The sequence below is a fragment of the Salvelinus fontinalis genome, chromosome 6, assembly GCF_029448725.1.
Source record: "Salvelinus fontinalis isolate EN_2023a chromosome 6, ASM2944872v1, whole genome shotgun sequence".
Classification (NCBI taxonomy): Eukaryota; Metazoa; Chordata; class Actinopteri; order Salmoniformes; family Salmonidae; genus Salvelinus; species Salvelinus fontinalis.
In genome coordinates, this window is record NC_074670.1 from 18,869,376 (window position 1) to 18,887,121 (window position 17,746).

General features: G+C 43.0%; 1 protein-coding gene across 2 annotated transcripts in view; it reads left to right on the plus strand.

Annotated features, from left to right (window-relative positions):
* The first annotated feature begins 7,830 nt into the window (after positions 1-7,830).
* LOC129857277 (intermediate conductance calcium-activated potassium channel protein 4-like) overlaps positions 7,831-17,746 on the plus strand; it is a 45,424-nt gene continuing 35,508 nt past the window's right edge. For both annotated transcript variants that reach the window (XM_055925351.1, XM_055925350.1), the window contains exons 1-2: positions 7,831-8,489; positions 14,187-14,282. In XM_055925351.1, the coding sequence (XP_055781326.1) occupies positions 8,208-8,489; positions 14,187-14,282 (378 nt within the window). In that variant the 5' untranslated portion in view covers positions 7,831-8,207. The remainder of the gene's footprint in view (positions 8,490-14,186; positions 14,283-17,746) is intronic.

Sequence of the window (17,746 nt, forward strand, 5' to 3'; positions counted from 1 at the left end):
GACTAAATGTCAGAATTGTGATAAACTGGGTTTAAATGTATTTGGCTGAGGTGTATAAACTTCTGACTTCAAATGTAAGACTTGCAGTTTTTTTTGGACAGCAGTGGCTTCTTCCGTGGTGTTGTCCCATGAACACCATTCTTGTTTAGTGTTTTACGTATCGTAGACTCGTCAACAGAGATGTTAGCATGTTCCAGAGATTTCTGTAAGTCTTTAGCTGACACTCGAGGATTCTTCTTAACCTCATTGAGCATTCTGTGCTGTGCTCTTGCAGTCATCTTGGCAGGATGGCCACTCCTAGCGAAAGTAGCAACAGTGCTGAAATTTCTCAATTTATTGACAATTTGTCTTACCATGGATTGATGGACATCAAGGCTTTTAGAGATACTTTTGTAACCCTTTCCAGATTTATGCAAGTCAACAATTCTTAATCTTAGGTCTTCTGAGATCTCTTTTGTTCGAGGCATGGTTCACATCAGGCAATGTTTCTTGTGAATATTAAACTCAAAATATGTGAGTGTTTTTTATAGGGTAAGGCATCTCTAACCAACATCTCCAATCTTGTCTCATTGATTGGACTCCAGGTTAGCTGACTCCTGACTCCAATTAGCTTTTGGAGAAGTCATTAGCCGAGGGGTTCACATACTTTTTCCAACCTACACTGTGAATGTTTAAATTATGTATTCAATATAGACAAGAAAAATACAATAATTTCTGTGTTATTAGTTGTTTGTCTATTGCTGTGACTTGATGACAAATGTATGCAGAAATCTAGGTAATTCCAGAAGGTTCACATACTTTTTCTTGCCACTGTATATATTTCTTTGCGCAAGAGCAGTCTATAGGCTACCTCAGGCCAGAATCACGTGCAACTATACTGTATAGCAACATACACTACATGACCAAAAGTATGTGGACAACAGCTCATCGAGCATCTAATTTCAAAATCATGGGCATTAATATGGAGTTGGTCCCCCCTTTGCAGCTATAACAGCACCCACTCTTCTGGGAAGGCTTTCCAGTAGATGTTGGAACATTGCTGAGGGGACTTGCTTCCATTCAGCCACAAGAGCGTTAGTGAAGTCAAATCAAATTTTATTTGTCACATGCGCCAAATACAACAAGTGTTGTAGACCTTACAGTGAAATGCTTACTTACAAGCCCTTAACCAACAATATAGTTTGAAGAAAATACCTTAAAAAAGTAAAGATAAGAATAACAAATAATTAAAGAGCAGCAGTAAATAACAATAGTGAGGCTGTACACAGGGGTACCGGTACAGAGACAATGTGCGGAGGCACCGGTTTCGAGGTAATTGAGGTAATATGTACATGTAGGTAGAATTATTAAAGTGACTTTGCATAGATAATAACAGAGTAGCAGCAGCGTAGAAGGGGGGGGGGGGGGGGGACAATGCAAATAGTCTGGGTAGCCCTTTGATTAGTTGTTCAGGAGTGTCATGGCTTGGGGGTAGAAGCTGTTTAGAAGCCTCTTGGACCTAGACTTGGCGCTCCGGTATTGCTTGCCGTGCGGTAGCAGAGAGAGCAGTCTATGACTAGGGTGGCTGGAGTCTGACTATTTTTAGGGCCTTCCTCTGACACTGCCTGGTATAGAGGTCCTGGATGGCTGGAAGGTTGGCCCCGGTGATGTACTGGGCCGTACACACTACCCTCTGTAGCGCCTTGCGGTCAGAGGCCGAGCAGTTGCTATACCAGGTAGTGATGCAACCCATCAGAATGCTCTCGATATAAGAGCTCAGGGCCAGACCTAGATGCAGACACGGGAGGCAGATGGTTTGAGTGTTTGATACTTATTAGTACCAAAAGGGGTAGGCAAGAGAATAGTCGTGGACAAGCAAAAGTTCAAAACCAAATCAGAGTCCAGGAGGTACAGAGTGGCAGGCAGGCTCAAGGTCAGGGCAGGCGGGTACAGAGTCCAGAAAACAGGCAAGGGTCAAAATCGGGAGGACTAGCAAAAGAGAGAATAGCAAAAGCAGGAGCATGGGGAAAACACGCTGGTTGACTTGAAACAGTCAAGACGAACTGGCAAAGAGAGACAGGAAACACAGGGATAAATACACTGGGGAAAATAAGCGACACCTGGAGGGGGTGGAGACAATCACAAGGACAGGTGAAACAGATCAGGGCGTAACAGTACCTCCCTCCCACCTAGGGGCACCACCTGACGTCCTACCTGGGCACATACCTGGCTGACCGGGGTGTCGGCGGTGAAAATTGGCGATGAGGGTCGGGTCCAGGACATCTTTAGCAGAAACCCAGCACCTCTCCTCCAGGCCATAACCCTCCCAGTCAACCAGGTACTGGAAACCCCTGCCCCGTGGTCAAACCCTCAGGAGACGTCTCACCGTATACGCTGGCTGGCCATTGATGACCCGGGGGGGGAGGGTTGGGCCTAAAAACAGAAAACAGAGGACTGTGAGACAAGGGCTTAATCCTGGACACATGAAAAGTGGGGTGAACACGGAGGGTACGGGGCAACAACAGACAGACAACAGTGGGACTAATGACTCTAGAAATGGGGAAAGGACCAATGAAACGGGGGGAAAGTTTACGGGATTCTACCCAGAGGGGTAGGTCCCGAGTGGACAACCATACCCTCTGCCCGACCCGATAGCGAGGAGCTAGAGTACGGTGGCGGTCCGCTTGTCAACGATACCTGGAAGTGGTCTTGAGAAGAACCGCCCGAGCTCTTCTCCAGGTACGCCGACAGCGGCGGACGAACATCTGGGCTGAAGGGATGTTGACGTCCACTTCTTGCTCTGGAAAGAGTGGGGGCTGATACCCAATGGAGCATTCGAAGGGGGATAGTCCAGTAGCTGAGCAGGGGAGAGTGTTCCTTGCATATTCCACCCAGACCAGTTGCTGACTCCAGGTGGTGGGGTTACTGGCAACAAGACACCGGAGTGCCGTCTCATATTTTGATTGGCTCCTCACTGGAGGAGTGAGCCAATTCCAGGACCTGAGACCGGGCCGAATCGGAAAACAAACAGCCTGTTAGCCCCCCCCCCCCCCCCTCCAGGAGGTCATGATACGTGCAGGCAGAGATCCGAGGCTGTACTTAATCCTGGAGACAGATGTTTCAGAGATGGCTGTGCCGCCTTTAGGCAGTGTATAGCAAAATGGGAGTGAATGGCAAAATGGGCTCCAACCCAGAATGGAACCTGGCCGTGCCTGGCCGTGCAGTCATGAGTGAACAGGGAGTAGAGGAGGGGATTGAGCACGCACCCCTGAGGGGCCCCCGTGTTGAGGATCAGCGTGGTGGATGTGTTGTTACCTACCCTTACCACCTGGGGGCGGCCCGTCAGGAAGTCCAGGATCCAGTTGCAGAGGGAGGTGTTTAGTCCCAGGGTCCTTAGCTTACTGATGAGCTTTGAGGGCACTATGGTTTTGAACGCTGAGCTGTAGTCAATTAATAGCATTCTCACATAGGTGTTCCTTTTGTCCAGGTGTGAAAGGGATCGGTTGCTGCGGCATGCAAATTGGAGTGGGTCTAGGGTTTCTGGGATAATGGTGTTGATGTGAGCCATGACCAGCCTTTCAAAGCATTTCATGGCTACAGACGTGAGTGATACGGGGTCAGTAGTAATTTAGGCAGGTTACCTTATTGTGCTTTGGCACGGGGACTATGGTGGTTTGCTTGAAACATGTTGGTATTACAGACTCAGACAGGGAGAGGTTGAAAATGTCAGTGAAGATACTTGCCATTTGGTCAGCGCATGCTCGGAGTACATGTCCTGGGAATCCGTTTCTTGCCTCGAAGTGAGCATAGAAGTTATTTAGCTCATCTGGTAAATGTGTGTCACTAGGCTGTGCTTCCCTTTGTAGTCTGTTATAGTTTGCAAGCCCTGCCACATCCGACGAGCTTCAGAGCCGGTGTAGTACGATTCGATCTTAGTCCTGTATTGACACTGTCTGTTTGAGGGTTTGTCAGAGGGCATAGCAGAATTTCTTATAAGCTTCCGGGTTAGAGTCCCACTCCTTGAAAGCGGCAGCACTACCATTTGCTCAGTGCGAATGTTACCTGGTGTCCATGGCTTCTGGTTGGGGTATGTACGTACAGTCACTGTGGGTACGACGTCCTCAATGCACTTATTGATGAAGTCAGTGACTGGTGTGGTGCACTCCTCAATGCCATCGGAAGAATCACGGAACATATTCCCATCTGTGATAGCAAAACAGTCCTGTAGTTTAGCATCTGCTTCATCTGACCACTTTTTTATAGACCGAGTCACTGGTGCTTCCTGCTTTAATTTTAGCTTGTAAGCAGGAATCAGGAGGATAGAATTATGGTCAGCTTTGCCAAATAGAGAGCGAGGGAGAGCTTTGTACGCGTTTCTGTGTGTGGAGTAAAGGTGGTCTAGAGTTTTCTTCCCCTCTGGTTGCACATTTAACATGCTGATAGAAATTTGTTAAAACTGATTTAAGTTTCCCTGCATTAAAGTCCCCGGCCACTAGGAGCTATTTTCGGTCATAAGAGACGGTAGCAGCAACATTATGTACAAAATAAGTAACAATGTGAAAAAACAAACAAAATAGCATGGTTTGTTAAGAGACAATAAAACGGCAGCCATCCCCCCGGAGCCATCTCTTCAAAGTTCATCCACACCGGCATTGTCATGCTGAAACAGGAAATGGCCTTCCCTAATCTGTAGCCACAAAGTTGGAAGCACAGAATTGTCTAGAATTTCATTGTATGCTATAGCGTTAAGATTTCCCTTCACTGCAACTTAGAGGCCTAGCCCGAACCATGAAAAACAGTCCCAGACCATTATTCCTCCTCCACCAAACTGTATAGTTGGCACTAGCATTGGGGCAGGCAGCGTTCTCCTGGCATCCGCCAAACCCAGATTTGTCCGTCGGACTGCCAGATGGTGAAGCATGATTCATCACTCCAGAGAATACGTTTCCACTGCTCCAGAGTCCAATGGCGGTGAGCTTTACACCACTCCAGCTGAAGCTTGGCATTACGCACGGTGATCTTAGGCTTGTGTGCGGCTGCTCAGCCACGGAAACCCATTTCATGACGCTCCCGACGAACAGTTCTTGTGCTGACGTTGCTTCCAGAGGTAGTTTGTAACTCGGTAGTGAGTGTTGCAACCAAAGACAGGCGGTTTTTACACGTAACTCGAATGAACTTATCCTCTGCAGCAGAGGTAACTCTGGGTCCTCCTTGAATGTGGCGATCCTCATGACAGCCGGCTTCATCGGGAGCGATGGTTTCTGCAACTGCACTTGAAGAAACTTTCAAAGTTCTTGAAATGTTGCAGATTGACTGACCTTCATGCCTTAAAGTAATGGTGGACTGTCATTTCTCTTTGCTTATTTGAGCTGTTCTTGCCATAATATGGACTTGGTCTTTTACCAATTATGGCTATCTTCTGTATACCACCCCTACCTTGTCACAACACAACTGATCTCAAACACGCTAAGGAAAGAAATTCCAGCAAAGCTGTCATCAAGGCAAAGAGTGACTACTTTGAAGAATCTCAAATATAAAATATATTTTGATTTGTTGAACACTTTTTTGGTTACTAAATGATTCCATATGTGTTATTTAATAATTTTGATGTCTTCACTATTATTTTACAATGTAGAAAATAGTCAAAATAAAGAAAAACCCTTGAATGAGTAGGTGTGTCCAAACTTTTGACTGGTACTGTACTTTTGTATATATAGTGTACTCCAGACTCCGACATTGCTCGTCTTAATATTTCTATATTTCTTAATTCCATTATTTTAGTTTTTAGATTTGTGTGTATTATTTGATATTAATGCACTGTTGGAGCTTGGAACACAAGCATTTCGCTACAGTCGCAATAATGTTTGTCTATGGAGATTGCATGGCAGTGTGCTCAATTTTATACACCTGTCAGCAACGGGTGTGGCTGAAATAGGCGAATCCACTCATCTTTGAAGGGGTGTCCACATACTTTTGTATATATAGTGTACTATGTTGGCTTTGGGCCCAGTATTTATAAAATCAGTCTCCACCAATTAACCATAACCCTGTTTTCACAACCTCTCCCTGACACTGATAGAGACCAGGTCAGGTCCTGATACAGAGACCAGGTCCAGTCCTGATACAGATACCAGGTCAGGTCCAGCTGAAAGCCACTCTGAGGTGGTCAACCAGTCACTTAGAGCCATCAGCTACTGCTGACACTGTCGTCAGCAGCAGCCCAGCACAGGATACCCTGTCGGAAGGATCCGGGTGGGGTGAGTGCGTCACATGGCCCAAGGTCATGACGCTGTTCCTCCCAGGCATAGAACCTAGGAAATGGGGTGAGAGGTTGTGTGGGGGTGATGGGGGTTGAGTGTGTGTGTATGGAGGGGGGTGGGCACTTTCTACACTATAGCTCAAGGCATTTTGAGGAATGTTACTTAAATGTCTGGGGAAGGAGGGGGGTAGTTATCTAAATGTCACTTAGCAGTTTGTTGGGGAGAGATTAAGATCTCTAGAGTTTAGTGGTTGAGACATCTGAGAACAGTACATAACAAAATTAAACAATTACGAGGTGATGTCTACATTCCACGGGACGTTTATTAATAGTAAAATAATAACAATGCAGTTTTATTCAAGAGAGACTGAAAATCCCTCTCATATAAATGCGGGTCTGACAATAAATAGTTGGCTACATACTGTATAACATTGTCCCTTTATCTCAATAAACACCCTACTCCTTTATCCACCAGAGGTCACACTGGAGCTGTGAAAGTGTCATTTGAGAATAGGCTCACCATGTCAATACACAGGTAAATAACAACAGTACTAGTCTATAATGTGCTTGTTATTAGTGGCCTATGTGATAGCTTATTTGCAATTGATAATGCCAAAATGCATTAATTCATTCTAGAACGCTACAGAATAGCATTTTGGGAGCACACAGTATTGTGGTATTGTTAAAACAATTTGTTTCGACAGGGATTGCTGGATTTGTTTAAATATATGTTTTTATCAGTATTGTAATTAAATGGGACACATCACTGAAAAGCCCATCAAAATGGGATTAAAAAAAAGAGAGCAACACACTAAAATAGTTGTCCAACTGAATTGGTGATTGACCCTCACCATCTGAAATTATCATATTTGATCATCCTGTCACAAAACCGTTACATCCTGTATCTTATGCAATTACCAGCCTCTATAATTATCCAATGAGTAGGCTAGCCTACATATGCAAGACGAGCCACTCACACACACACACACACACACACACACACACACACACACAGTGGTGTAAAGTACTTAAGTAAAAATACTTTAAAGTACTACTTATGTATTATCTGTACTTTACTATTTATCATTTTTACAACTTTTACTTCACTACATTCCTAAAGAAAATAATGTACTTTTTACTCCATACATTTTACCTGACACCCAAAAGTACTCGTTACATTTTGAATTCTTAGCAGGACAGGAAAATCCCTACTGCCTCTGATCTGGCAGACTCACTAAACACAAATGCATATTTGTAAATTATGTCTGAGTGTTGGAGTGTGCCCCTGGCTATCCATACATTTTTAAAAACAAAATGGTGCCATCTGCTTTGCTTAAAAGAAGGAATTTGAAATTATGTATACTTCTACTTTTACTTTTGATACTTAATTATATTTTAGCAATTACATTTACTTTTGATACTTAAGTATATTTAGAACCAAATACTTTTAGACTTTTACTCAAGTAGTATTTTACTGGGTGACTCACTTTTACTTGAGTAACTTTCTATTATTAAGGTATCTATACTTTTACTCAAGTACGCCAATTGGGTACTTTTTCCGCCACTGCGCACACACGCCACACACACACACACACACACACACAGACAGACAGACAGAGAGAGCGAGAGAAAGATATATACTTTTTATGGCGCCCTCTCACCTCATAACCCTTGCAAATAAGAACAGCGCAACAGTCAACTGTCATTAGTGCGCTTATCCCATCCTGCCAGTGGAAGTGTTCGCTGTTCGTGTTCAGGTGAGCGCGTACAGTTAGTTTTACAGTCCCTATTCCGCTACTTTCATGAGCCACGGAGAGGAGAAGGAGGACCTGGGACACAGTTGACCCATCGTGGTATACCTTCCCGCAATCCGGGGAAGAGCACGGACGGAGGGGAGGCTGGACAGGGAGAGGACGAGGCATCAGAGGACGATAACACGGAGAGCGGACACAGTCGACGCCAACGCGACATGGAGATGACAACCCGCAATTTGCACCTCAACTCCAAAGTTGACAATTGCGATGGAGTGATCAACAGAAACGGCGGTGACATGACTGAGATATCTGTACCGCTGTCCCACTCTGGGAAGCGTATGCCTCAAATCGAGGGGGGCAATCTTTATAGATTGCGAGATAGAAAGCTTTTATTGGAGGACAAAAAACGTCTGTGCGCTTGGGCTCTGGGCACCGCGCTGCTTGGGACACTGCTCATGATACTGCACGCGGAGCTGTGCCCGTTTATTTACCAACCAGTAAGTCATTTTGGTCACGTCACATTCCGTAAAATTCACTTTCAACAAGACTGTTAAAATATAATCATGCTAACTAATTTATCAAGGAAAGGATAACAAATCCCTGGCTATTGAAGTTGTTTGCTGTTGGTTTTCAGTTTCAGTGAAATATGGTGGACCTACATTATAGTCTTGCAACACTCAAGTTGAGATAGAAACAGCTCTTTCAGTTCCTCTATTTAAAAATGATAAGATCAAGACAGTGAACTTAAAGTACAATGCTTCCCTCAGAAAGATAACATTCAAAGTGAGTCAAAGACAGGTGTCATACATTTGCCACTTTGCACAGGCCAGGCCATTATGGATATTTAGCATATTCATCATTTCTCAGCTCACATATTTTGATTAATCAAGAGACAAGTTATCATGTGCCAAAAAAGTGATTTAGTCTAAGACACCTGTTGACCTGTCATAGCCACATACCAGAGAGAGAGAGGAAAGTCAGTGGTACATTGTATTTGGAAAGCTCACAATATATGATTCCCTTAGAACAGCAAATACCATCATGATTAGCAAATTACTGTTGATTAGGCTAGTGGTGAGAACACCAAGGTTGTCCTTGTAATACGTAAAATAAATTAGATTGATTCTCTACCTAACCGTTAACTACACCTGTTTGACACCACAAGGATGGCTTGTTGGTTTGCTGCGCTAGAGACCTCTTTAGGGTTCAATACCTTGTCCCCACCTGACCAATGATAAAATGACCAGCAACGCAGGCCTCAACAGCAACGTGTAATACAACTGAAACCTGCAGGAATCAACTGACCTCCTGCTGGCCAGGCCACCACAGAAATTCATTGAATAGTAGCAACTATCTCAGGGAACCAGATATCCTGTGTATACCCCTAGTACTCTGACTAGGCTGCTCAAGAAAGAGAGTCTATCTGAAAATAGGTCACAAACATACTGACCACTATTTGTGTTTTTTTTAATTAGTGAATGTCACCCCCCTTGTGTGGAGAATGAATATCAACCTCTGCATGGATAATTAACATGTTAAAGGGATACTTTGGGATTTTGGCAATAAGGCCTGTTATCTACTTCCCCACAGTCAGATGAACTTTTGGATGCCATTTTTATGTCTCTGTGTCTAGTATGAAGGAAGTTGGATGTAGTTTCACGAGCCAATGCTAACTAGCATTAGCGCAATGACTGGAAGTCTATGGGTAACTTCTAGCATGCTCTGGGGAAGTATAAAGGGTCTCATTGCCAAAATCTTGAAGTGATTTGACATGAAGTGGTCAGTCAGACGGACAGAAAACAGGTGTTGTTGATACAACATAAAGATCATGAATGCTATTATCAACCTACATGTGCCCTGTAGCTCTACCACAAAGTCCTTGGATTAATCTACGTACAGAAATACTATATCCAGTCCATTCATAGGAAGAGAACAGAACGGCATGTCTAATTGTTGTCGTAACCATTTCCTTGATTAACAGACCCATTAAACAAACATGACTTGCATCACAGAACAATAGCATAACCCATACCTGGGATTTAAACCCGGTGACCTTCTGATTATGAGCCCGTTTCCAGAACTACTGCTTGGTACTGCCGTCTCTTCACATTAACATACAGATTAGGGTGGATAACACCACCAGTCCACACAATCAAGCAGTTTTTAACTCTGTCCCACTGAAGTTCTAGAATATACGTGCCAGTTCCATAAGTAGAAAAGAGGCTCTCAGCAACTCACCCATGATGCAACCAAATGTCAGACCACCTTAACACTATAAGGTTGGTGATTCCTACCCTGGTGTAACCAGCCTGACCACTCCACTCGCCATTTTTTCAATTCACTTTCACTTATCAAGTGAAGCGAAAACAATAGAGTTAAACAATCGTTCAGGCTGGTGACACCTGCCTGGCCGTTCAGTGAAAGGAGATCCAATCGGAGGTCCCTATACTTAGAGGTAGTTACAGCTAGATGAGCAAGCTATAGTCCCTGTCCAGCTGACCTAAATCCTCCATGTAATGATCCCAAGGCAAGTGATGTGAAAACTGCTGAGTGCAGCAGGCAGGCTGTTTAAATCATGCTGATTTCAGGGAAAGAAGATCCAATCTGTTTGTTTGATTAATATGATTGTCATGATTGACATGATTGATCAAATATTGATTTGCAACTAGGCTGACATGCAATGTAAGCCTGGGCCTGGAGGAAGTTGATTTTGGAAGTTGATGTTGCAACCAGCTCCATATGCTGATGAATCTGGCAATTACCCAGGCAGGCATTTCCATGCATTTTCCCCTATACATTATCTTGATTTTGAAAACCAATTGAGTTTGCCAAACTATTATTTTTGTAAATGCATGGCTACATGATGAGTGAGATAACTGGATGCTCAGATGCCTGGTATACCCTCTCTGCATGACAGTGTATTTAAGGATACTTTTCCTTGGAAACCAGGTTATGCAGGATGAGGAAAATGTGCTATTTGTGGTACTTTTTCCACATTTGTTTCCTTTCACAGCTAGTGTTTCTCAGGTTACCCACGGTCATTTTGGATCTTTCCACATCATTTGTGTTTCATTAGAGACTGTTTGAATAATGCAAGAGTTTCACCTCTCCTGGAGAAGGGGGGCTGGGCTGGGCTAAGGCTGGGCTGAGGCTGGGCTGATTGTCAAGGTCTTTGGGTCAGCATGCCAGACTGATAAGGCAGAAAGGGATCTTGGAGTGTGACCATCTAGTTGGTTACATCCGCTAATCTGCACTGTGTTTTCCAGAGTTATATGGCGTCAGGTTTGACTGTGTGCCAAGAGGATGCGCCTCTAAAGTAAAGCAAATACAACATCATCATGTTATGACTGTAAAAACAAAACAAACAACAATGATTATTGATGTTATTAGCTACGCCTAACAGCTGTTTGGGTGTGCCATTGTCACGGAACACAGCACACCGAGGACATTGGCACAAATTAACTAGACCTTATCAAAAGTGATCAACAGCGGGGTTTTCTTTCTTTGAATAATTAATTCAGAATTATGATGAATGTTTCTGGCTCTACTCACATCATCTACTCACAGTGTCTGCCTAAAGGTTGTTGGGATGGATTCTGGCCTGCATTGGTCTTGGGTGGCCTTTCTGTATGTCCAAGGCCTGGATAAACAGCCCTTGTTACAGTTACTACAAATTAGGTCGTTTCAAAAAGGCTTGAAATTACTCTGTTTCCAAAGGGAAAATATTACAAAACAAATTTAGATACTCGAAGTAAGCAACGTGCTGTGGTCTCCATGTGATAGAGGTCTAATAATGGAGTCCAATTAGGCTTGGGATAAAATTAGACATGATGCAGATGCTACAAGTGAAATTGTGGAAAACAATCAACGTTGCCAACGTACGTCACACCATACCAACTTTCTGCGTTGAAGTTTCCCCAACGTTGTCTGAAAATTGCAATTATATCTTTTAGACTGTAAACTCCAACCACCCATCATTAAATTAACTCCCCGTTAAAACTTTCATCGAGGTTACATCAGTTGCCTGCGTGCACGTCATCGCAATAAACAGCACACCTTTTATCACTTAGCCCATTGTCGAGACGATCGTTTCAAGTACAGTGAAGTCAAGTGATAGTTACTCACAGAGTCAATTATGAAGACACTCATAGCCTACTTATCAGATGTGTTAACATATCATTGCATAATTCGGGGGAAGTAGTATGCCCGCGCTGATGGTCTGCTAATACAGACCATCAGATAAGTAGGCCTGTAAAGGCCCAGTGCACTACTTTTGTGAAAATATTTAAACTAAATCTATTTGAGTGTTTACCAGAATTTGTAACTTAAGTCTGATAATTATCTGTACAAAACAGTTAATCTGATAATATTGTACTTGTGGAATATAAAAATACTTGTTTGATATATGTTTTTCAGTTTCTTGAAATACTCTGCAAATACAACGTATTTCTATGTGTAAATTAAAACGGCCTTTTCATTCGTTTTACATTTCAGTAGACGATCTTAACCAGAGAAATTTACAGTAGTGAGTGCATACATTTTCGTACTGGTCACCTGTGGGAATTGAACTCACAACCCTAGCGTTACAGGCGCTATGTTCTACCAACGGAGCACCATCATCACATCACATCATCATAAACCACTTGATGTCTGGATTTACTAAATTACTGTATTGCACATTGTTTTTCTTCATGGTGATGGAAATGTTTGATGACAGGTTATTGTTCTTTCTGGATTCTGTTAGAATGACAATCACAGAGAAAAAGACAGGGCAACAACTCTTACAATTACAACTATTGAATCCAACAAGATACTGTTCTTAATTATACAACTACCTTTTTTTCCCCAAAGTGGAGATACTGAAAAAGAAATGTATGCCCATTGCTACAGATGGCAATATCGGTCCGCTAATACTAGTAAAGGCCCAGTGTACTACTTTTGTGAAAATATATGTTTTTACGTTTTCAAATGTTATTTTTATTTGTATTAATATATATTTTTTTTATTCTGATTTTTCAGGGGGTGCTGCAACACCCTCAGCACCCCCACTTCCAGCGGCTATGCTCATTGCTACAGAAGCCAAATCCTGTTCCTTTTTCTTTCATCTAACTAAATGTACCATGATCTTCAGGTTTTGATAAAGTTGATAAACTGATTTAGGCCTCTTGGATAGCATGTCACCTCTCACCTGGTTAGTAACTGGCTTACAGAGCCGGCCCTAGCCTTTTTGGGGCCCTAAGTGACATTTCGCCATAGGGCAGAGAAAATATTTAGCAATTTTATAACTAATTTCATGCAATCCTATTCATTTTGCCATGGAGCGGCGAGAAGATTTAGCCATTTTATAACAGATTTCATGCAATTCTACTCATTTTGCTATAGGGAGGAGAGAAATGTTTGCAGTTTTTTACACTGACTTATACCATGTTAATATGATATCTGAGTGAGAGCGAATAACAAAATCAATGGGAGCCCCCTGGAGATCAGGGCCCCTGGGTAATTCAACCATGATTACACGATTACTAGTTTATATAGCTGGCTAGACCAATATGCAAAATGTTATGCTGACGTGCTAATTGAGTGAGTCTCAGTGAATGACATAACAAGAGAAAAACAACTTATGCACAACCAAATTTTGAAATTGCACCTTGTGTATTCTACTATTCTAGCTCTCAACAGTAAGTTGAGACCCTGACTGAGTTTCTAAAATAACCACTAAACAAAAAAACTATACTGTTTTTGGGTCGGGGGCACCCTAGCAGGCGCGGGGCCCTAAGCGTTCGCTTATGTCGCTTTGTGGCTAGGGCCGGCTCTGCTAGTTTATAAAGATCATTTTAATGCATCAGCTAAGAGCTTTGTAGGCCTACACTCATTTTATTTGGTTGCACGACCTGGTGGTTCACTTGAAGTCAATACTTCATATCATGCCAGGTCAATAGGCCGACTTTATTACATGCCGCCCAAGTGTGTGCGGGTGTTCGTGAGGGTGCATGTGTATCTCACACATTATAAAGTTGTCACCAAATCAGTGTGCGTGTCCAGCGGAGGCTGAAGGTCAGAGCATTCCACTAACACTAACACACTGCTACTGGAAAACGCTAAATGGAAAAGAATCGAAAACAGAAGCACTGTTGGAATAACTTTAAACCTCCCTTTAATGTCTTTATCTTGTCTGTCCTTCTCTTCCTCCCCAGGGCTCCCGCTATGCCTTTATCATCAACTGCTCCATCAGCATGTCCACTGGGTGTCTTCTGATTCTCATCGTAGCCTTCCATTATAAGGACATCAGGGTGAGTGTGTGTTCTCTCTGACCTCTGACCCCATTACTGACTGTGCAGCCCTGGAGGGAACTGTGTTAGTTACTCTTTGGACGGAGAAGTTGAAGAAAGGGCTTACATTAAATCACGTACTGTTAAAGGTGCTTCTCTCCTTTATGAATGCTACTTGCACGGCTGGCCCGCTCATTAGGCAGGACTAATCCTGCCTAATGATTGACGAGGGCGGCATTTTCTGAGCTAAACTGACCAAGATGCACCTCCAACAACAACACATAAAACCTCACATAATTCTGCCTAAAAACAATTACAATTTCTCTCAACCAGTGGCATATGGGCTTTTTAGGTGAGGGATGATGCCTCCCTTTCATAAGCAGAAAGGAATAAGCAGTGCTCACTTTGTCAAAGGCAGGGATGCGAAATATCTTGCTTGTCTATTCCCAGCGTGCCTCTCCAGGGTGCTGTTGGAGAGACACATAGCTGCAGCGCTCCACCAACATTTTGTCAAAAATCTAACATAAATCATGTAGCAGATATAGGTTATGTGAAAAAGAGTATGTGACCTTTTCTGTAGCCTTCAGGCTAGAGATAAAATGTATGATAATGTAACGAGACAGACACATTTTACGTCATGCAGGTTTCTCCGATCAAATAGCCTAACCTAAATGGCGCTCAATCAAATAAAAAATGTGCTGTCATGTTAACAACATATCCTAAAAACAGGACTGGTCAAAGTAAAATGGACAATATGGAATGGACAATCACAACTGTTGTCCAGGAGTTTCACCCCATTGTCACGATCAGTGGTTTCAAGTTTGTATCGGTAATGTTTTTGACAAACTAATCATAGCGAAAAGCTGATCATAGAAAAATAAAATATTTCTGCATTTCCTGCTGTGTAAACACATTGCAAATCGGCTCGAGCTAACTCCTGATGAAGTTGGGTAGCTGATATTCAGAGCTTAAATAGCCAAATTGATCAGCCTTTTGGACGTCTTTTTTTGGTGCAGTTCCGGACCGGCCTTGATTTCCACATCCATGGACATTGGTTTTGGTAAATTCCTTTTTTCAACTTTCATTCAGAACCGAAAATGAACCTGATTTCAACATCCTGGAAAATTTGTATTTTAAACATATGGAAAAGACCTTTTCACCTTGCATTCAGAACCTAAATTAAACTTAACTTCAACATCTGGAAAATATGTCTTTTAAACATCATTTTGCTTACTGGGACTATTCTAGTTTTGTGGGGGGCTGCATTTTTTGGTCTCGCCTATGGTGGCAGGGCGGCAAGGTGTTTTTTGTTTTGATACTTCTTGTTTGATCTGGAAGTGAATTGCTCAAATTGTGTGGCGGTCCTACCAAACTTCAGCCGTTGGTTTGTTCATCGATCGGTGACAAAAAACTCTGATGCAACTTGATGATATCTTGAGTACACACACATACTGTCAGCAGGACTTCTTAGTAAATAACCATGCGGTGGCTTACACACACTCACATGCACGTTCCCCCTGAGGAAACTCGAATCCACTGAGATTTGTACAGTTCTCTGTGGTCGTCTTATTTTCATCCTTGCTCTGTAATACCTTGTCAATGCACAAGGTGCCAGGACTTTGGTGATGATACTGAAATTCAATATGTTAAGACAGTCATTCCATGTCCTTACTGCTCAGTATAGAAGTCAACAAGGTGCTATATGATAAACAGATTTAGTGCAAGTGTGAAGACTGTGCAGAAGTAGATATATTTTATGTACTACTCAGTGCAGTATCTGATTACGTTTTTAGACAAAAGGGTAGGCAGCCAGAAGGTTTTTCAGGGCACACTGCCCGGTCTTTAAACGCCTGTTAGGTTGACATCCGTGTGTAGGCCTATCTGAGAGGAGGGGGTGCTCTGCGCAAGTGCTGTGGGGAGATAAGGGAGGTGAGGTTTCAAGCATTGGTGGAGGTTATCGTTTTTGGGCTGTGCATTGGGCCTCCATATTTAGGCTGAAAACAAAACATGCCGGGCAGCGCAACCTTGCGTTAACCTTTCTCATTCTCAAAAAAACACAGAAACGAGAAGGACATAATCAGAGAAATTATGCATAGAAAGAAAAAAATAGAGAGAGGAAAATGGACATACCCCTCTTAATCATCACGTGAGCAGCGTTCAGGACGGTGAGTATCTAAACACACGTTCCCAGAGGTATGGGCTGTCAATATCATCACCTGTCTCTACATGATCTCCAACCCTAAGCCTCTTACCAGCTCCCATTCCCATTGGGTTCCGATGGCCCTGCTTGTACAGTGACAGGCCCAGCTTCTGGCTTGGATAAATCCCAGTATGAGTAGCACTTACTCCCTCCCCTTTCAGTCACATATAAAGAGCCCTCTTCATTGGTAGCAGATCATTTGCATTACCGGAGGACCTCTTTTCATTCTGCCGTGTGCGATATACTTTTAATGAGGCGGCTCACATGTGCTTAGTGTTTACACACAGGAATTGAAAATGTGTAATTTTTGTAAATCTTCAATACGTTCACAAGGCAATTGTATTTGCCTACTGGTATATACTGTATAACAACAATGTACAAATAAGAACAAGACTTTCTAATTGTAAAAATGTAGGGTTAAGATTGGTTGGTAATGGACTGTATTTGTCACGACTTTCGCCGAAGTCGGCTCCTCTCCCTGTTCGGGCGGCGGTCGGCGTCACCGGCTTTCTAGCCATCGCCACTCCATTTTTCATTTATCCATTCGTTTTGTCTTGTTCCCTGCACACCTGGTTTTCATTCCCCAATCACACTACATGTATTTATTCCTATGTTCCCCCTCATGTCTTTGTGTGTGATTGTTTCGTGTTATGTGTCATTTTTAACGCGTTATTTCTGGTGTGCATTTTCCGTGATATATATTATTCACGAGGTATGTTTATTTGTTTGTACAGTATTATTGTGTCTGTTTGCGCATTTTTGCACTTTGGCATATTGGATGGAGGTTTCGACGCAGTGGCGTCCTTCTGTTGGTTTCTCCTGCCTAAATAAAGTGTGCGCCTGTTCACAACTCTCTGCTCTCCTGCACCTGACTCCACTCCCAGTACGCACACCATTGACAGTATTTTTACGTTGGCTTGCTGGTGGTTTGGGTGTGGGCTACCCAGGTGGTGTGTCTATGAGAACACATGAGATGGAGGTATAGTTGAATTTCTATAAACGTTTCCAAAGATAAAAGCCAAGGAAAAGAACTTGTACCAACAAAGAACTGAAATGAACTGCAATGTTTGTCAGAATGCCACACGGATTAGCCACAGATTAATAAAATGTCCAAACACTTCTGCCCAAATAAGCGAAGAGTATGGTGGACCAACGCGTCAAACTTGGCCTTCGTTAGCCAATAAAAAGAAACTCCCGGTGTATAGGCAATGGCTTAATCGTCTTAATCTACCAACCAATAATCTCCCACAACAACTTCCCCCTAACCCTCCCTTATACACTAGCA